Source organism: Cavia porcellus, unplaced genomic scaffold (assembly GCF_034190915.1).
Source record: "Cavia porcellus strain 051 isolate PalLab524CR breed Dunkin Hartley unplaced genomic scaffold, mCavPor4.1 scaffold_4, whole genome shotgun sequence".
Classification (NCBI taxonomy): domain Eukaryota; kingdom Metazoa; phylum Chordata; class Mammalia; order Rodentia; family Caviidae; genus Cavia; species Cavia porcellus.
The window spans coordinates 9,010,931-9,032,763 of NW_026947487.1; the positions used below are offsets into that span (position 1 = coordinate 9,010,931).

Genomic DNA, 21,833 nt, shown 5'->3' on the forward strand with positions numbered 1-21,833 from the left:
GCTACTCAGGTCACAATTCTTACTCCCATCTGAGGGCAGTTCGCATTCAGATGTACGGTGCAGTTCACTCTCAGTATATATTTATCTTCACAGAACAGAACTTGAAACTGCTGATGGAATAGGACTAAGTATAGCTAAGGAAATTCTTACTAAGAACAACACAAAGCTAATGAAAAGTGGCATTGTTTGCTGGTGCACTTGAACACAACCACACTTAAAATAATCCCTGGAAGAATATTTTCCATCCTATATGTATGGATGTTTAGGAAGATGTGATCCTATAAAAGTACAAAAGAAAGGAGGAGACACATAAAGATTCTTTTTTCTTTTTCTTTTTGCTCTTAAAAATAATATGCAAACCACTCACTGGGAAACTAGGCTGTGTGCCACTTCAGTGGCTCCTGGATCCACCAGAGCAAATATGACAGATGTCTGCTTTAACTGGGTTTGTATCCAACACCTACCAGCCATTGCTTCCTTCTCTGGCCAATAGAACCCAGCAAAGTTATTCCTGGCTGCATGTATATGGGTGGGAAGAGAGAGCTGCAGAATATGGAAGCCTTGGGGCTGCAGGTATTTTCTGGGGATCACCCTTGGAAGTTGCAAACTTAATGATCTTTCAATTACTGCATACAATGCCTACACAAGGCCAGTGGTGACAGAGGAACTCAGGTTCTGGGGCCACCCATGGGTGTTATCTGATAGTCTAACGTGCTTAAAGCTAGAGGCCTGGGTTCAAGTTCCACTCCACTTCTTTCTTGCTGTGTGATGCTGGCAAGTTTTATAATCTCTCTGAGCCTGCTTTCTTTTTCTATGAAATGGGGTTGTGAACAGCTTCTATGCCACAGGACTCTTAAGGACTTTGTAGATGGAAAGTATTAAGAATATTGCACGACACACAGGTAGTTCCGCTCAATAAATAATTTAAAAATAAAATTGAATATTGCCATTCATAAGTGCCTTTAAGAAATAGCCTCCTGATGTTATCTGTTTAACTGATTTGTACATGCTTATGCTAGGCACAAGGTTAGACATTAGCAGGGCTGGGGACAGGAGCTGGGAACACTTACAAAGCAAAGAAAATACGATGCTTTTTCCTTTTTCCTTCACTTTCATAATCATTAGTTATAGATAAAAAAAATTCACACAAATTTCCAACTTGAGATCAAAACAACATAATTTTCTGAGTATGCTGATAAGGCCAAGGACCAGACAAAGCCTAGGCCATGGGTGAGGGAGGGGGCTTGAAAAACCTACAAGGTCATAACAAATTAAATGGAAACCATCTGCCCTGTGAGTACAGGGACCTGTTTCTCTGTGAACGAGGTCAACAGTCTATGTTTCTTATAAGGGAACAATGAGGCTGAAGAAGCAAAGGACAGTCCTTGGAAGACCTAATTTACCATATAAATGTCATCTGTGACCTCATTTGTTGTAACTGCAACACTGGCGCTTGCCTTCCTTCATGCTTGAAGGCATAGTCTATTTCTCTCTGAAAATCTATCATTTTGCAATACACTCTCCCTATGCTCTATATGATGTCCCGTGTGTCTTGTCTGAAATCTTTCATCAAAGACGTGAAGAATCAAGGTATGCTGCTGGTTCCTTGCTGTGTTGTGAACTTGTGGTGGTATTAGGATCTGGCTTTCCGGTAACATCTGCATGAATTAGCTTGGTAAAAAACTAATTTTTGCATTGGATGGAATGCAAATAGCCTGAAAATCCAGAAGAAAATGTCAACAAAGATCTCTTATTGCAGGAAAATGGGTCAAAGATACCCTCCCAAAATTGATGACATGGCTCCAAATGACTGGGGAGGGATTTGAAGACATATGTACTACTATGTAGGAGACAGTTGACCTGAACAGATAAAGCAGAAAGAAATGAAGAATGTTTACTTTAGATCTTCAGGAAGGAGTGTCCAGATGGAATCTCCAATTACTTCTGTTCCATTTGAAACCCCATGATGGGCAGACCTCTGGACTCTGCAAAGAGCCCCTGACAGCTCAGAGCAACAATTTAGGCTGTTACCCATTTCATAACCATGTTTCTCCTTTGAGAAGCAAAAGCTGGTTTCAATGTGTAGATGTAAACATTTAATTGCAAAAAGGATTATTTTCCCTAACTTAAAGGACAGTCATGTGGTTCCTGGGCATGCCCCATGACCCTTGATACACTTCTAGAACTACATGTCTCTGGATGCCCCTGTGTTCATCTCACCACCCCAGAAGGATTGCACCAGCTGGCAGCAAGAGACGGTTTCCTCTGCAAACAGCCCAAGCTTACCCAAATAGTTGTTACTCTTGTGCATCTCAGTGATGTTGATTTTTGTGGCTCCTTGGGGGATTTCCACAACGCGGTGATAGCCCAGGCTGGTGAGAGCATGTTTAAACACGCCTGATACCACCTGACAGCCTGTGTTGTCACCTCCACACACCCCACACTTGTCCACGACTTTGTCGGAGCCCAAGTAGTCATCACAGCCGATATTCTGCAAAGAGGTAGAAAAGAGAAGACTCTTGTAGCATGAATCTGGGGCATCCTGGGAGAATCAGGGGAAAGGGATGGTGGATAAACAGGTGGGACTCAAACTGCCCTTCCTCCTGCCCCTGCTCCTATAAAGTAAGTCTACACTGGTCTTCACTCAACAGTATGCACAGAGCTCCAGCTCTGGGCAAGAACCTTGGTTTTTAGCTACTTATGAAATGTTCATTTCACAGGTAAGGGCAACAGACAATGAAAATACATGTAAATAAAGTGGTGTACTTCATGATAGTTAGGTGATCAGGAAGAAGGAAAATAACACAGGGTAAAAGAATGAGAGAAGACGTGTGGGCTGGAATTTATTTATGCAGGTTGGACAATAAAGTTGTTTTGCAAAGCCCCACAGAACTATGGGAGAGTCAGTGATGCTCCAGGCTGGAAATTTCATAGGAAGAATTGAAGAGTTAAAACATTTAGGAAACCCCCTCTTGCCTTGTCACATGGCCAGAACAACCAGATGTTCTGGCCTGATAGGGAAGTTGTGGTCCAACATCCCCCAAAATAAGAGCACCGTGAACTATCGACCCTGCCAGACAGGATACCCTGCAGACAAGCCACCTGCAGCGGATAGCTCACCCACCAATAAGCAAATGACACGACCCCTATTAACCAATGCCATCTGCTTCTGTAACCGACACTTGCTTTGCGGTTTTTGGCTTTATATACTCTGCACTCCCCTACCCGGGCACTCTCCCCACCAGAGTGTGTCGTGGAGTCCCACGCATGCTCGGATAATAAAACCCCTTGATTTTTCATGAGAGCTGGTTCCTTGGGGTCTTCTTTGCGACGGTGATCTTACATTTGGAGGCCCCAGCAAGATCCGCTCCCTCGCCGAAGGAGGCCCCAATGGCCATGAAGTGCCTCTCGGGGTAAGTACGGCCGTTCTGTTTAGTTTCATTTTGTGATCAATCATTTGCCTTGACTGCCCTGGATTGATTTGGTCTAAAACTCCCGGTCCAAAAACAGTGCAGTTTCTTTGGGGGACGCCCCAAAGGGGTTTGGGAGTCCATTTGTCCCTCGGACTCCCAGTTTGTCAGGAGGGGTCTCTCGTTCTCCCCCTATTGGTGGTGGATTCACTGATCCTGTGTGAGTGTGGCCAGCCAAAGTGTGTGATGTATGTCATATTACCTAATCGTGTCCTTTTGTTGGCGTCATTTGTTTGTCCCATCATGGGACAAAGTGTCTCAACCCCTCTTTCCCTTACTCTAGACCATTGGTCGAAAGTAAGGGAACTGTAATAACCTAAGGCCCCCTAACTATCGCACTGTAAAGCCTGTTCTGTATAAGCCCTGCTGCTTTCCCTCCTCTTCCCCCTTCAAATCTAACTAGGTTAAGTTTTAACTTCCTAAAAGGCCATAAAACAAAGGCCTGAGGTAATAGCTCCTGACAACCTCCCTTCTCTACCCGGTAGCCCGTCACAAATTGTGTTAATTGCATTAGATTGTAATAGGTTCGTTTGTATCATAGCAATACCTGTGTGTTCCTTTCCCTCTGGGTAAAGGATTGATATGTTAATCAACGCTCTCCTGTGTAAAGAATTGTAAAATCTTACCTAATTGATATGTTAACCATTGTTGCCCTCTACAAAAAACAGTTGTAAAAGGTGCTAAAGTAAGGTAACTAAGGTTGTTAATTGCCATTTCTGCTTTGTAGTGCGTCACACCCCCATCCCCTTCCTTACATTGTGTGACCAGCAGCTGTTTGTGGATTTACAAGATAAAAGCCCTGACTTTTAGCTGTCAGGTGTGCAGTCTTTGGGTTGATCCTAGAGAGACTGTGTCACCAGGCCTGGAAATAAAGCCTTTGCTTCCCAAATTTTAATTTCTTGCTTCCTTGAATTTCATACTGGGGTCCGAGTTATCGCATTTGGGGGCTCAATCCGGGATGGGAGCAAGATCGCAGACTCATTTCTGAACGTCTGAAAGTAAGTACTCTGGAGGGTTTGTTTGGGCCATGGTCAATTTGTAATTTGGAAGGGGACGCCCTTAATTTGGGGAGTGAAACCTCCCGAGGACAGAGTCAATTGGTTTTTGCCATTTGTGACTCTGCCCTGGGTGGGGAACCGCTCCGTTGGTTAATTTGTTAATTCCTCCAGGAATTAAAGATTAATTAAAACTCCACTGTGCCTATCAGCCACAAAGCTCAGGGCAAGTAGAACGTATAAACCAAAGTGTCAAGGACACTTTAGCTAAGCTGTCTTCAAAAACTGGTGATAACTGGTTGAGCCTTCTTCCCTTTGCACTAACAGCTAGATGTACCCCATATGTTTCTGGAATTTCCCCCATTGAAGCCATGTTGGGAGGCCCCTGCCATTGGTTCCAAGATTGCCAGAAAATAAACTAGCTAAAATAACTAATCAAGATCTCATAAAGTCCTGGCAGACTCTCCAACCTGTGTTGACTTCAATCCACCAGCTGTTTAGACTAGACAAAAACACCCAGATCTGCCTTCAGAGACACCTCTCAAGGTGCCGATCAAGCCAGGGACTCCAGTCTTGGTGCAATGTCACCACCGTGACTCCCTCGAACCCCGCTGGTAAGGACCTTTCACTGTGTTGCTCAGTACCCCCACTGCCATCAAGGTAGCAGGAAAAACTGCGTGGATTCACTACACTCATGTAAAGCCACTGGAAACAGCGGACAACAAGGGACATACTCAGTGGACTACACAGCAGACTGGTAACACCTTAAAGTTAAAATTGACTAAGACATAGTTAGACTATGCTGGTCATGAACTGTTTTAGCTTGCTTGCTTTGATTTTAATAACACTGATGCCGACCTTGCATGGCGGCTTTGGTCCCCCTGTAAGCGAAGAACAATTGTTAAGATCTTTATGTGGGAGCTCCTGTGATTGTGGAGGGGGCTATATTACTAAAGGTAAAGACACCAACTGGGGGGAATTATACATATAATAGGAAACAAGGATCGAGATCCTTCCCACACAAATGATAAATTGTATATATACAGTCTTTCGGACAGATTGTGGGGACAAGTTAACATTCCTTGTTGCTATACCCTCAGTTACAGGGGGTTTGATTAAAAGGTGGATGTGAATGATAAAGCCCCGTGTGATACCTAACAAAGGCAGCCAGTGAGGGCCATGCCCTCAGAATTGTTCTTAGTATTCAGAAATGCATTCCTCCTGCTATGACTCTGTACAAGAATGTATAGGCATAGATAACAAAACTTACTTCACTGCTGAGCTTATGAGGACAAGGGCTGAAAGAGTTATAGGTGATTGGTTGACAAATCTGACAGTAATAGGAAGTTCAAAGTATGCCCAAGCCTCATGTCTCAGCATGGTTGATAAATCAGTGTGCTGGAGCAGGGTGGCCTAGATACATGTGTCTGATAGGGGCAGGCCACAAGATAAGATCAGAAAACTCTGGTGGTTGAGGAACGAGTCAAGCTGCTAATAAAAATAAGCTGCCTAAATCGCGGGGAGTTGGTCTGGATGCTCAAACTTATGATATTCTAGAGGCCACTCATAAAGCCTTAAATGCTTCCAACCCAACTTTGGCTGAAGAATTGCTGGTTATGCATGGCACAGGGCTCCCCCATCCCCTTTGCCATCCCCAGCAGTGTTTCTCTGGCTACACTAGAGAAGCAAGATTACTTAAATTATAGTGCTGGTCCCCCCTTTAGAGTACAACCAGTAGGCTTCAAGGACTCTTTCTGTCTCCAAGGAGGTTTTCATAACGATACCTCCAACATTGACGTGGAGTTCGTTACATTTACTGATTGTAGTTTCATAGTTAACCGGACTACCTTCTTTATCCTGCCAAAGGACAAGTATTTATTTGTGGAGGAAATATGGCCTATACCTTCCTCCCAACTAACTGGACAGGGATATGTGTAACAGCTGTCCTGTTGCCTGATATAGAGATCCTACCCGGGGATGAGCCTGTCCCCATTCCTAGATTACATCACAGGCCACTCAAAGAGGACAATCCAATTTATTCCTTATTGGTAGGCTTAGAGATATCAGGATCCTTAGGTATCGGGGCAGCAGGAGTAGGGGTTTCTGTCCAACCTTCCAACCAGATTGTTAGTGATGTGCAGGCATTATCTAGTACCATTCAGGTCATTCAAGACCAAATAGACTTGTTGGCTGAAGTAGTTTTCCAAAACAGGAGGGGACTGGACCTACTCCTCCTAAAGGAGGGTGGCCTATGTGCCGCTCTAAAAGAAGAGTGCTGTTTTTATGTTGACCATTCAGGCATAGTAAAAGACACCAGGTCCAAACTCAGAGAAAATATCAAAATTAGAAAAAAAAAAATACTCTTCAGGGACATCCTTCTCTTCCCTATGGCAAGGGCTAGCTCCTTATATTGTCCCCCTCCTAGGCCCTTCAGCTGCTTTGCTCTTAATCCTTACCATTGGCCCTTGCGTTCTAAACAAGATCACACATCTGGTGCGATCACATGTCTCCCAGGTAAAGATGATGGTCTTGAGATACCAATATGACCCAATACCTACTAATAATCTCTAGGATTAGAGATCCTCACAAGAAAAGGGGGGGAATGAAGAGTTAAAACATTTAGGAAACCCCCTCTTGCCTTGTCACACGGTCAGAACAACCAGATGTTCTGGCCTGATAGGGAAGTTGTGGTCCAACGTCCCCAAAAATAAGAGCACTGTGAACTATCGACCCTGCCAGACAGGATATGAGTTTTCAAAAACATCAAGCCACCTGCAGCGGATAGCTCACCCACCAATAAGCAAATGACACGACACCTATTAACCAATGCCATCTGCTTCTGTAACCAATGCTTTGCGGTTTTTGGCTTTATATACTCTGCACTCCCCTACCCGGGCACTCTCCCCACCGGAGTGTGTTGTGGAGTCCCACGCGTGCTCGGATAATAAAACCCCTTGATTTTTCATGAGAGCTGGTTCCTTGGGGTCTTCTTCATGACGGTGATCTTACAGAATCTCTTTGGAACCATGATAAGTACCACACCCCAAACTGATATCGGCTTCCAAGTCTTCTGTTCCTAATTACAGATACTATAAACATCTCGCAAAGTAACCCCCAATCATGTTCCCTGGCCCAGTTTCTTAGGAAATCAAATAATCTTGTTTGAGATCAGAATCTACCCTACTAACTGTGCCCAATTATACCAAGACAGTTTTCCTGGAGCAGACAGCCAGGAACAGCAACAAACAAGATGATAAGCTTCAAACTAATGGAGCATTCTTTGTACGGTCAGTCTTGTTTAGGGAACTTTCCAGAATGTTCCCCTAAAAGATCATTCCCATGACTTATTTCATGATCCTTTTGCTTTATCTACAGCACCCCCATTCATGTTCCTATTGAAGATTTATGTTGCATTACGAAAAAATCAAACTTTGGAACAGAATGTAATCTTTTTTTTTTTTTACTTCTGGAGCTGATTCTGTAAGACTCATAATCATGTTTCCTGAATTCAAAATTGGGACTTACGGTCTAAGCAAAGAATTCTGTCACATGTCTCTGGGTGGATGGAAGTAAGCAGAATGTAGAGTGGATGATGAGGTATTGAGATTACAGGATTATTCCCTAGGTTATGGGGATATGGAAAGATGCTTGAAGTCAGAATAGTGTTCAAAAACGTGAGACATATGTTTGATGATTCACAGGCTGGAATTCTTAAGAGCAATCAGACCACCTCTCAGAGGCAAAGTGGTCAGCAAACTTTTCAAAGACTACTTTTGATTTTGTTAAACAACCCTGGGTGTGTTACGTGGGTCTAGCAGGTCAAACCCCAAAAGCTGGGTCAGATCCGAAGGTGTTCATTGGGCCTCCTCTAAACTTCATGTTTGATTGATATCTTTGTGCAGGTGCTTATTGCTTCCATATTCCTATGTGCACATTAGTCTATCAAAAATGGGTTTCTCTTCACAAATAACTTCTCTGTAAAACATTACTTCTGACAAGAACAGAACATCCTCTCGATATGTTCATTTACATCCAATTAGCCTTTCAAAATGCCATGTTTGCTATGTATTTCTCCTCCCTCAAATATTTCTTGTCCTTGCTCCATGGCACATTTTTGCAGGACTGTCTTCTGTATGTGGTTCCCATACCCTCACTGCCTTGGGTTCTCCTTTGCTTTGAAAAGAGGAAACGCCATCACCAACATGGACCCCACGCTGCCAAGCAAGCTTCCAACTGACTCAAGCAGATGAGTGTGACCATGGTTGATGAGGAAGATGGACACAGATGCTAACTGATACTCCCTGCTCTTTGTAGTAACATCTCACCCTCATTCCCTCCCCTCTTTCAAACTCTAATCCATTCCTGCTAACCTGAACTCAACTTGTCCCAGACAGAGCTCATTCTCCTGGGACAAAGGTGGCATGCATACAAGGCATGGAAAGTGGAAAGAACAAAGCATGTCCATGGAATGACAAGGCTAAGGGGTTAAGGGAGCTGGTGGAGATGAAGTAAGGCACCCAGATTCAACCAAACTTGTCAAGATTCTTGTTTGCCAGGGTGAAGAATTAGAATCTTTATCCCATGAAATCTGTAACCAGCAGATATCTGAAGAAAGAGGGCGCCATGCTCAGGCCTATTTCTGGATGACATCTTAGGCTGTTGTGTGGAGTGGGTCTTATCTAGATGGTGCGGGACATCTAGTAAGTCTCTCTTGTAAACAGTGTAGAGAGGACAGTTCAGCAATGAACAAGAGCCACCAATTGATCAGCCAGATGTCACATCAGTCCACAGCCCCAGCTCAGTCAGAATGGGATTATTAGGAAATTATTCAAACACAGACCACTTTAGACAATCAAAGACACAGATTAAAAGGCTGTCTGATCTCGTGAATCAGACATTATATGAAAATAGTCTTCACACTTTGGTGGACTGCCACCAGACTACTTGCATGGCATTGTCACTCTGAGTGAACCGAGACATTAAGAAAGAGGGTTTTTACATTTTTCCTGGTCAATATCCAAGCGTCATAGAGAGATGATGCCCTGTCTCCTCAGAGCTCATCCAGAACTCTGCCCACAGTTTGTTCCTCAAGGGAGAAGTCAGAAGAACAACCGTGTGAACCTTCATTGAAGTGGGAAAAGAAACTACTAGAAACACTTTTGGGTGTCCCAGTAGCTAACCAAAATCTCTGAGAGATGGAGTTGCTAGGGACTTAGAAAATATCCCACATCTACTTCACAAAGCAGGAAGGACCAAATGAGGACTGGAAGGTATGTATTCAAGACCTATATTTTTAGCTCTGAGGCCATGTTTACATGTGACAACTGTCCTTTCACCTGCATAGTGCTGTGGTAAGGATCATATGATATAATGAAAGATAATACAGATTGGCTGAGGAAGTTACCTCTGGGCTAGGACATGACAAGAAGGATCATAACACAGTGTCAGTAATCTAGCTAATGACTATTGCCAGATTACTGACTCTTGCATGACAAGAAGGATCAGCCATGACAACATCTAAACATGCACACATGTACTTAATCACTGATGTTGTCGAGTGATTATAACAGGCCACCTGGGAAGCCCAGGGTGAGTCAGACACAGGGCCTGTCTTTGGGAATTTAAGTCTAAAAGGAGAGATAAAATACTTATAGGGATAATCATAAGCTATTAAGCAATGAGGAATTTCTGCATCAGGATTATATCAGTAACTCAAAAACAGATTATGTACTGTGTTATTTTCTTAAAGCAGCTGGTATTCTCTTCCAGAACACCACTATGTAATTGTTAAGTACACTTGATACCATTTGGAAGGAAAAACAGGAAAGATGGTAAGTGGCAGGGAGCCTGCAGTATGTTCCTGGCTCAGTCCCTGACTTCTCTCTGATGATACCAAAAATAGTTCCAGCATCCTCCAGGACTTCAGGACACAGAGTCCAGAAAAGAACTTGACCTAGATTCTGGCTTGTGAATCAGAAGTCTGATCAATTGGCCTCTGATGAGGATGACTTAATAGTGATTTTCTAAACTCTATCAGAGCTGCCACGAAGGTGTCGTCAGGGGATTTTAAGGTGGACATTAGAGTCTGCCATTTCTAGATTTTTTTTCTGGCTTGGCCAGTTATGTGTGCTGTGCCTTTCAACAGGACAACAAATTGTTCTGCATCTCCATTTTTAAAACTCTGTGGCTGTGGCTGTGTGTGTGTGTGTGTGTGTGTGTGTGTGACGTGTAGCAGAATGCTGTAATATGGTGGCTTCTTGGAAAATGCTGGGCATTATTAACATTGCCTTCACTGATTTGATCCCGTTTGAAATCCTACCTTGTTCTAAGTAAATATCATCATCACATAACCACCTGGAATTCTTCTATTTCTACTGCATTTGCTTTTATTCTTCAGTCAGAAATATGCTCTTTTTCATTTGGATAAAGGCTGAAAAGCTCGGAAAGTCACAAGAAGGCCACAGTTGCCATGAGGACAAGACTTTTTACACGGCTCCTGCACAGTCACTGCTCAAATGGCATCTAGTGAGAAAAGCCAGAAAAAACACCTGCTTCTTAGTCTGTCTCCACTCTATGACTGTTGCTTACCATGTCCTACAACTCAGAAGGGGTATTTTTTTCTTTTTGTTTTTACAAAGGTGACTGGATGAGTATCAGAATTCTATTTTTCCAGGGTTTTTTTTTTTGATACTATGTCATAGGAAAATTTTGCACATTGTAAGTCACTGCAGGAGAAATTGTTCAAGAATTACCCCCCAATTATTTGCCAGAATTAGCCTAAATGGAATTTCCTGAGGGAAATGAGCAATCTGGATGACATATTTGGTGGTGAATTTCACAGGAGGAGGCTTCTGTCCATCAGGGCAGGGAGGCTGGTGCCAGGCGCTCAGACAGCAGAGGTTCCGATTCTCTAATGGGAAGCATGTGTTTCTCCGTGTTCTCTGTAAACACATGGACCCAGTAACCTCACTGGTCGGCTGGATGACCCTGACAGGTAACAAAGCCTACATTAATAACCACGCCATTATAATGGTGGGAGAATATGAAAATGATTCGTAGCTAACGCCAATTTTCTTATATTTATGGGGAGCTAATTTGTGGAAGTCCATATGGTGGCCAAAACTTTTATTCATGACATTCTGTTGAAAGAAATCCTTTGCATATGATAAATATCTCTCTTGGGTTACTGGTAGGAATGTAGATCAATACCACCTTCCTGGAAAGCAATTTAGCAATATATACTGCTTGATGCAGTAAATTCTTCTTCTAGAAATGGATGCTAAGGAAATGAGGCTAAGAATTTTTTTAGTACGAAAGAGCTATTATTAATAATAAAATACTGGAAGCATCCTAAATGTTCAACATGGGGAAATATTTAAACAATATACAGAAACTCCCTGGGAAATACTGGGTGGGTCTTTCTTTCCACTCGTTACTCATTAAAACTGTCTAGTGTTTGTGCTTGTACGATTGACCCTCAACACTGTTTAGCAAATGTTACTTAAGCCAACCTCAACCATGTGTCAACATAAGCATTAGAAAGGGCAGACGTGAGGAAAAAATAAACATTTTTTTCTCCTTGGTCTAAATCAGGGGTCAGCAAACTATACCTTTTTGGCCAAATCTGGCTGGGCACCTGTTTTTGTAAATACTCCTATTTGTTTACTGATTGCCTATGGCTGTCTTAGGGCCATGGTGGCAAGGCTGGGTGTTGTAACATGGATAGTGGCCCATAAAGTCTGAACCACTTAGGATCTGGTGCTTTACAAAAAAGAGCCACAAACCCCTGGTCTTCCCTGAGAGACACACAGCCATAATCACATTGCTTCAACCTGGCTCACAAATGTTGAGAAGATGAACAGAGTCTGAAAGTAGCCAAGACCGAGACTCAGATAGGTGCTCCCCAAGATTTGCCTTCCTGCTATATCATCTCTGCCTACTTTTATTTGTTCTAATTGGACTCAGATGTAAAATGGGATGCAAGGAATCATCACCTTCTATCGTAGCAGCCTTCCATTTTTTTTCGAAGTAGGAAAAACATGCTTTTTAAACAATACTTCTCGCAGAAAACGCAGAATTTTTCTATATAAAATTAGACAAGTGGTACTGCTCTGTTTGAAAAAGGGCTGTCAGGGTTTGAAAACCCAGAGACTCCTCTTCCTCACCACTGTTTTTCTCCTGGCCAGGGTTTCTCCACTTGCGGCCCCACTGAAGTTTGGCCCTGAAGGCTCCTTTTGGAGGACTGTCTGAAGCACTGTAGGGTGTCTGACAGCACTCCAGGCTCCTACCATCACACATCAGAAGCATTCTTCCTCCCCAGCATGATAAACAAAAATGTTCCAGACACTACCAAAAGTCCCCTCTGGAGCAAAACTACTTCCAGTGAGAACCTCTGCTCTAGTTTATTCCCTGGCTCATGGGACACGGTAACCTGTTCTCCAGAAAGCCTTAAAACAATGGCCCTATCATGGATGCGCCAACATGGTCTTGGTAGATGTCAGAGAAGCTATTGAGTAAATACTGCTTAATTATCCAATTTTTAAAAGAATGGTTCCTTACTTAAAAATTATTCAATTTTTAAGACCAGTTCTTTACCATCAAACTTACCAGTAACTCAGAATTCCCTAAGATTGCCTTTTGGTTTAATTTCAGCCAAAGTAGGATGATGTATAGGGGAAAGCATGGTTGTTACTGGCACGCAGTAGGTGCTTAATAAGGTTTGCTGAATGAAAGAGCAACTGCTGGAGAAATCAAGGGATCAGAGTTATAGGACCAATTTGCTCTTTCAAGTGAATCATCTCTAAGATCCTCTCTGGTGCCAAATTGTTTCTTAGAAAAAAGAAACATAAAATTCTGATGTGAAGAATCCTGCCACGTGTAAAATCAAGAAAATTTTCTTTTGTAGACAGAATTCAATTGGAACAAGGACTCAAGGGGGAAAAATATTGACAGTGTCATTTATTTTGAAGAGAAGAAATGGTCCATGGGATGAAAAGGTATTTTGGCTTCCTAAATGAAGGCAATTATGAAACTAGTGATCTGCTTTTAATCAAGTGGATGGTTGTCACATTTCAGTACCTCATCTTATCTCATTAGAGAATAGCACCTTACCAAGGGACTCCGCTGGAAGGAAATCTTGGCTCTCTTGCAGGACAAAATTGGGTAGGAGTCAATTCCAGAAAGTTTGCAAATGTAAAGAAAGTACTCCAGACAGGCATGCATCTCATCTCTGTAAGACAATTACTACCCCTCTTCCCATTAGGGTGGTCCTTTCCAAAGTATAAAATTATATAGTTTTGCTCTCATGATCTTCCTTCCTAAATGTCTGAGATGGGGAAGGGGAGAAAGGCATGGAATGACTTCTGACAATGACATTTATTCTAACCATATTTTTGTGTAGAATTGTAGACCTCTCTGGACTTGTACTTTACATTTAGGATCTAAGGCTGTATGGAGGAAGTATGTTTAAAGAGATCATAAACTATCTGGCTAGACCATACTGTAACTTTTGAGGTTTGCTGGGAAGGGTCAGCACCAGGAAAAACCTATATGGGACAGTTCTGTGACAGGTGGGCTTGGGCTGCTAAGGGATCCAGACTAGAACACTTCCTGCAGAAAGAAGCAGAGGGACATTCTCCACATTTCAGAGCTTCTGCTGGGCACCGATAGTGTGAACCCATGGATGTGGACTGCTACATGGAGGCCCTCAGGGGACTGGTGAATCCTGAGACCACGGGACAATGACAGACACTTGTATGCATCTCTGTCATTTCTTTGGCACACAGACCAACTCTGAACACGCCTGTTTGCAATTTCCTCCACAAGATGGCACCTACAAGCCTTCACAGAGAGATAATCACATAGACAAGTAGTACAGGGACAGGAACAGTGGCTAAACATTTAAAAGAACGATGGTCAAGATACACAAAAAGTCTGGTGGACACCGAGATTTCAGTTGAATTCATAACCATTGTGCTCTTATGTTCAAGTTTCTGCCACGTTCTTAAGCTATGATTCATTTCTTAAAATATTTTCATGGAATGTTAAAAAAACATGTGAGAGGAATGTTCAGGCCGTTTATTTCCTGAATGTTTAAGAAGAGAATGCTTAGAAACCTGTGTAAATGAATTACAACACTGGGGGCTGTGGGGTTGTTTAGATGTCACGGGGTGATCTCTGAGGACAGCCGAAAGGACTGGAGGGAGGAGGGCTGAGAAGCCCATGGGCTACTGCACTAGGATGGGTACGAAGTGATGGCAGCCTGGACCACAGAGCAAGGGGGAGACTGGTGCACAGGGGCACAGGAAGGAGGCCAAAGGGAGGACCGAAAGGGCTGAGGATGAATGGGCTATGCGGGCGAGGACATAAGGAAGCAAGTCCACCGCCTGGGACCTGGGGGTTAGTATTCTTTAGGTGGAAGCTTCACTTGGAAGTGCAGTCATCTTTGAGTTACGGTCTTTCATCTGTTCAGTGAATCTGGGTACACTAATTCTCTCCCTCCCCTTTCATTTCCTCTAAAATTGGAAATTCTTTACTGGGCAATGGGAATCCTTCTAATGTGCATTTTTATATTTCTCAACTGTTTTAAAAATCAGGAATAATAAGCATTGTGTCATCTTTCCTAGGTCCTTGCTACTCAAGTGTGATCAGCTAGAGGTTTCTTTGGACATCTAGGGCTCCACTCCAGGCCTACTAACCCAGCACTTTCATTTCAGTAGCACCTTCAGTTCTGCAATTCCCATGCACAGCCAGGTTTGAGAAGTGCTGTCTAAGATCCAGGGGCTGCCAACCTCCTTGTGCAGAGCCAGGTAAGAAGTATTTCACATTGCAGTCTCTGTTGCAGCCACTCACCTGAGCTACTGTGGCATGTGAACAGTCGAGGACAGCTGATGTCTGTAGTGCTTTCAATAAAACTTTATTTACAAAAACAGAAGATGGCTGGATTGGCTCCCGGCTGGATTTGCAAGGTTTAGGGAAACCTACAGCTTTCTAAGGCTTGCTGACTCCTGCCCTGGTGGGTTCAGAGAGATTTATATGGAGGAGAGATGGCCAATGCTCTTCACTGAAGTGCTTCTATCTACCACATAGATTTGGTTTCTCTGCTCTGCACGCCAAAAGTCGTGCAGTGGGCAGTTCCTTTTCTGACTTCCTGGATCTTGTCCTCTGGAAATAGCTAAAAAGCTGATGGAATATTACAGAAATTTCTGGGCCAAAAAAAATAGGTCTTACTACTTGCTGTATCACATTTTCCCTGTAGGGTTTTGGGCAAGTTGCTTACAGGCTCCAACAGTGTGTCTCCTTGTGTTAAAATGCTGTTACTCATACATCTCTGCTCTTGAAATTTTAAAAAGGGGTTGGTAAATCATGAACTATCCTCTAATCTGAGCTGCTTTGACTCGCCTTGGTCACTCCATACTGAGCATGCATTATATTCAAGATGGCTCAGACACTATGTCTTCTTCTTCTTCTTTTTTTTTTTAATTTAAGGAGAAAAAGGAAAAAACAGAAAAAGGGTACAAGTAATACAAAATTTCAAAAATAAACAGTAAGAAATCACTAGTTAATAGATTACATATTCTCATCTTAGAAACAGTTGTTCAAGTTACAAAATTGAAGCATATAAAGTGGACTTAAAAAACAGTGAGCAAACAGTTTTGTTCAATGATCCAAAAACACTCAGTAATATGGTTATCTATCTTATACACTTAAACATATATGCAGTTATAACCTTTAGAGCACTTTCTTTTCTTTTCTTTTGTACAATGACAATTACACATTTTGGGTTTTATTACTCCCACAGTTCTTATCACTTTTTTTGAAGAGAGTAAAACCAAATGCAACATATCAGAACAGAGTCAGTCAAATCAAAAGGATGGACATAATAGATAATGTAAACAAAATACAAGGTGATCAACAACAATTACCATACTGCCTCTTGCTATTTTAAGAAGAATTGCCAGTTATAATAAAATTGTTAGTTCCCACTGCAGTTCTCTCCGGTAGGAACTCAGGTCCTAGAGAGAGGAAGCAGCTTTCCCAAGTGACAATAAGCAGCAGAGCTGGCATCTGCCCCGGGCTCACACACTAACGCCCGTCACTATACACATTTTCAGGTCAATGAGCAAGGTATGAGGGAGATTTTGCGCTTTTTCATGGGTTTCCTGATAGCCAATTTGAAAACGATTCTTTCCCTTTCTCAGATGCATCCTGGAAGACCAAAGCTGCTGCAATCTGGGATCATTTGACCTTTCAGGTCACCTCTTGTTTACTGCACATTCTTTCTTCTTTTCTCAAGTTGCATCCCAGCTCCCAAATGACAATCAACTCTCCATCCAGTCAAAACAAAGACAACACAAATGATCACCTTTGGATCCCAGTGGAAATTTGGAAAGTTTTGCCCTGTGAGATTTTTAATGGGGGCAAAGGTGAGAGAAGATATGTTCACAAACACAGTCTGGGGGTAGCAGGAAAGGCTCTGGGGCCCATCCACTGGTTCCTCGGCTTCACAGATGAAGAATCCAAGGCTCAGGAGGCAAAGTGACTTCTCCACATTGCCAAGAGAGGGCTTCTCGCCTAGATACTCCTTCTCACAACCCTGCGATGGCCTCCTGTTCCACTGGAGGAGGATTTTATTGTTTTCTCATATTTAAGCAATTTATCTCTTTTCTTTAAATCTTTGGAACCATGAGAGAATGGTTTTCTCTACCAGCAGAATAACAGCAGCTCCTTTTAGAGAGCAAAGTGTCACTGTGAAAATACTTAAGATAAAATGCCTGGGGTGGGGCCATGAGACCCTGAGGTCCAGGGGGTGGCAGAAACCAAGGTGACAAAGAGATAATGACCAAACTGAGTAGGTTACATGGAACCATCTGATTTTGCTTCTAGAGCTGGCAAGAGAAGAAAAGGACAGAGACGGGAGGCAGGTGGAAGACAGGAGATGGTGGCAGACCAGAGTGGCTGGGAGGACTGCCGAGATTGACCTTGAATCTGAAGTTTACTTTCTGTAATGTAGGCCTCTTTCTTTTGCCAGCCCTCCTAAATCTTCATTGGAAAGCTACATCTGGGTTTACACCTAGTTTCCTGCCTTTAGATCTCCCAGTTTAGGTTCCTTTAACCTCCTTTCCATTCCCATCATATGACAGAAGAATTTCTCCTCTGTGGCCTCCTATGTTCGAACGCTGTGCTTTGGCTACATGGCTGCTGGTGCACCTTCACTTTAAGGGGATCCTGTTGTCTGGGCCCTGGTTTCTCTACCTGTAGAGTGAGGGTGATATAGGATAATCTACAATCTCTTGTGAGGTTTAAACGAAATGTGGTGACAGTACCTAGTTTAGAACTGGCACAGTAGGGGCTGGAAAAATGAGGGCCTGCCTGTCATTCTCCTTGGGGCTGCCTCTGCTTCTCTCCACAGACCTTAGCAATCTGGCCTTGGGATCCTTTATCTCACATAATACACTTCTGCACCCACAGAGGAGCTGGGACTCTTTTCCTGTCCTCTTCAATCCCATTTCTATTCACCTGCGATTCTCAAGTGGTGTTGGAAGCTAGAGTTGTAACTGGGAAATCACTGCAACATATTTATGTTTTAATAATGTTCTGGGGTGATAGCAATCAAGACTTCAGAGATTGCTTATAATTGCTACCTCTGTCTCACTCTTTTTTTTTCCCAAAAAAATGTGCTTGCTCTGGTTAGCATTTCCTGGTTTGCCTTGGAGGCAAGCTAGGGAAAGCCTTAAGAATGGATCAAGGGTTCTGTTCATTTTAGGAACAGCAAGAGGGGCTGTTGGAGGGAGCCCATAGCCCAGGCAGGTTGGATCACAGCCATAGATGAATTGTAAGTGAAAAACAGATGCAAGCAGGGATCTGAGCATCTCCTGAGGACATAGGTAGTAGGAAGCTCCTGGAATAAATGTGGTAGCTCTTGGCCAGAGCATGCATCATGTACTCATATATGTTAACTTGTTTAATTCTGTTGAAACTTTGGAGGTAGGAATTACTATCCCTATGTCATTGGGGCCCAGAGGAGGTAACGTGTTGAAATTCCCCCAGAAGTGGTGCTGGTGGGTTTGAGGGAAGGGCCTTGTGACTCCAAAGCCCAGACTCCTTCTCTTCTGCAGGTCATACAGTCCTTTAAAACAACAGAAACTCTTCCAACTGAAAGCATCATACCACAGTGATATATGTGCACCTATGTTTATAGCAGCACAATTTGTAATCATCCGATCTTGGAAACAACCCAAGTGTCCATCAACTGAGGAATGGATAAAAAAGTTGTGGTATTTCTATATAATGGAGTATTACTCAGATATAAAGAAGGATCACATTAAGATATTTATCAATAAATGGGCGCAGCTTGAGACCATAGTCATAAGTGAAATAAATCAACCTCGCATGTATGAATACTGAATAGTTTCCCTAATGTAAGTAATGATTCAAATATATAAAAGTATGTGATAATCATGATTCCCCCATTATGTGGCCTTGAAGCCTTATAAAGTTTTCACTTATTAATTGGAATGGCTTTATTCTGGGTTGCTTGATATTATTGCCTGTGATGAAATGAACAGCTATTTCAAAGAAAATAAGTCATCGTAATAGCTAGTGCTGATTTACTATCATCTTGTTTTGAAGCCCTACCAAACTAGGGCTCTTCTGTCTCCATTGGTTTTATCATGATGTATCTTGCTGGATTTTATTATATGTGATAGTATAAACAAAAATTGTTATAGGCAAAAAGATAATATAGAAACCATTGTTCGTTTTCTGTTAAAATACCCGTTCTAAATACCCTACAGTGCTTTCATCCACTTGAATGGTTTTACACTGACTTGATACGTTTGAAGCTATAGTATATGAAGTTATATTCAAACATTTCAAGGAAAAAGACACCATGGTAACTACTAGTAAGTCGGGTTATTTGGTGGTGAAGCACTAGGTTGCTGAAACTGTCATGCTTTGACCTGTATTGTTATGTTGTTATGTCATGTTTTATCTCAATCTCTGCCTTATTCATTAAAAAAAATTAGTTATTTTTTATGATTTTTTTAATTAAGGGGAAAAATCAAAAAAATTAGCAGGATATATTATAGTAACTTTTTTGATTTCCTATTAACTTGCTTTGAAGTCCTGTAATACTCCCACTATCTTGTTTTGACTGATTAGACTCTGTTCCATTCTGTATGAGTATCAAGTTTGAGGGTATAGGCAACTACTTTGAAGGCAATAAGATTCACTATGATGCCCATTCTGGTTTGACTATTATCTTCTTTGGAAGTCCTGTAATGTTTATAAGGTTTAGGTTTTATTGGTCTTATTCTCTACTGTTTTGTTCAACTTTATAATACCTAATGAGATAGACAATTCTTTTTAAGGAAGCAAGAGGCATTATGGTAACCATTGTTGATAACCTTGTACTCTGTTTTTACATCATGTGCTATGTCTATTCTTGGTTTTGACTGACAGCTTTGTTTTGCCATATTTGACTTTATTCTCTTCCAAAAAAAAAAGTAATAAGAACTAAGGAGTAATAAAACCCAAAATGTGTAAATTTTGTTATAAAAAAGAGAGGAAAAAAAGTGCTCTAAAAGATACAACTGCAAGTGTGTTTAGGGGCGTTAAATAGATGACCATATTAATGTTTTTGATTGGATCATTGAACACAACTGTATTTAGTCTGTTTGAATGTTCACTTTGTATGCTTTGATACTGCGACTTGAGCAACCATCTCTAAGATGATAATGTGTAATCTATTAACTAGTGATTTCTTACTTTTTTTTTTGTAGTTCTGTATTACTTGTACCCTTACACCGCTTTGTTTTGTTTTGTTTTTTTCCTTTTAAATTAAAAAAAAAAAACAATGGAAACTCTTCTTTACCTGGAAGAATAGGCCCTCATAGGTGGCTGACTGAAGTACATATATATGCTTGCTTATATTTCTGGGGCTGCTTTCTGATTTTTCCCCAGAACTCTTTCCCATGCACCCCATTCCCCATCCAAGGAATGAACTGAATTGTTTCAGCCTTTCCTATAGCAGCTTCTTTTTACAGCTCCTGGAAGCCCTATGCATCACACATACCCTATGCACCTATACCACAACCTTCCTCCCATAATGAATTCCTAGGTCCAAAGCTACTTGCTAAAGTAATAGATCTTTTTCTCATTTGTCTCCCTGGGAATGGACACTGTTGGTTTATCAAACTGGGAAATATTATGACTCAAAGAAAAACACCAGGTTCCTCAGGAGACGCTATTATCCAACACAAGAGCTTGCTGGTTAGGGCTACCATCACTAAGACATTAAATAAAAGACAATTCCTCCTTACTTTTTCATCACCTGTAGATGCACCTTATATGCACATTTATTTTACTGAGGAATAAAAACATGGTATTTGATGCATTCTCAGAAGGAAGAAATTTGGCTGAAATACTTAGGCTCTTTCATGCATCTTTTGAACAATGGCAAAGAACAGGGTTATCTGTCGAACTCAATGTGTTCCTTAATAATAACTCAGGTGGCAGCCAGATGAATAATGCTCATGTGGGCAGACTATTTTCCCTCTTTTGTGACTTTAACCCAAAAGGTACGGCATTGGCAGATCTTATGCAGACACATGGCTTCTAAGTGACCATACTTATGATATACACTTGTGTATATAAATATTTAGGACATGCAAACCAGTTGAATAAACACTGATCCTTCACCTTCTTTTGTGGAACCTTGAAATCCTTAATTCTTACCAGTTCCCACTTGAAGATCTCGATCATATTTATGAGCTTTTAAATCATGCCCCCAGATGTGAAAGTGTAAGAAAGGCTAAATGTTGTGGTTTCAGGTAATCTATTCTGCATGTGGCTGTGAAATTTATCTTCCCAAGAAGCTGCTGTCATTATGTCATTCCTCTGGCTCAAAAGGGTACCTGGTGTCAGCTGTCACTTAAGCAGGCTTATTATTTCCTCCCAGGCATCATGCATCTATTTGGGCCCCTGATTCCAAGTGGAAAGGTACTGGGCCTGCAGCCGCTTTAGGATCAAGGTTATCCCAGGTATGGATAAAAACCGAGTGAATGTGCAAGTTTTCAAAATGATCTGGTGTTCTTACATCCTGACAGTAAAAATACTACAGTAAAGTGACAGTGCATATTAACTAGCAACAAAAATGATTAATTTCACATTCTAAATGTATAGAATTCGTTTTACGATAATACCTGGCGCTTATGTTTATCAAAAGCATCTGATACATGGAAGGAACTCCATGCATATCATGCTTTTATTTAAAGTCAAGTAAAAGATAACATAGGGAGCAAATTCAAAGAAATGCAAACAAATGAAAGCTATTCCTAGTTTAAACAATAGCTGCCTTGGAATGTTA

The 21,833-nt window shown here is 41.8% G+C and overlaps 1 protein-coding gene and 1 long non-coding RNA gene across 9 annotated transcripts in view; one reads left to right on the plus strand and one right to left on the minus strand.

Moving 5' to 3' along the window:
* Thsd4 (thrombospondin type 1 domain containing 4) overlaps positions 1-21,833 on the minus strand; it is a 537,636-nt gene that overhangs the window by 84,742 nt on the left and 431,061 nt on the right. For all 4 annotated transcript variants that reach the window (XM_063246801.1, XM_063246800.1, XM_063246799.1 and 1 more), the window contains one exon: positions 2,287-2,491. In XM_063246801.1, the coding sequence (XP_063102871.1) occupies positions 2,287-2,491 (205 nt within the window). The remainder of the gene's footprint in view (positions 1-2,286; positions 2,492-21,833) is intronic.
* LOC134475651 (uncharacterized) lies at positions 3,099-21,170 on the plus strand. 5 transcript variants are annotated; one of them, XR_010046818.1, is made up of 6 exons: positions 3,099-3,413; positions 10,235-10,296; positions 11,307-11,459; positions 12,652-13,461; positions 15,091-15,273; positions 16,666-21,170. It is a non-coding gene; the product is annotated as an uncharacterized LOC134475651 (long non-coding RNA). The 5 variants fall into 5 exon arrangements; XR_010046820.1 differs by lacking the exon at positions 10,235-10,296 and having other exon boundaries at positions 16,666-16,890; positions 17,351-21,170; XR_010046819.1 differs by lacking the exon at positions 10,235-10,296 and having other exon boundaries at positions 3,101-3,413; positions 12,652-12,978; positions 13,371-13,461.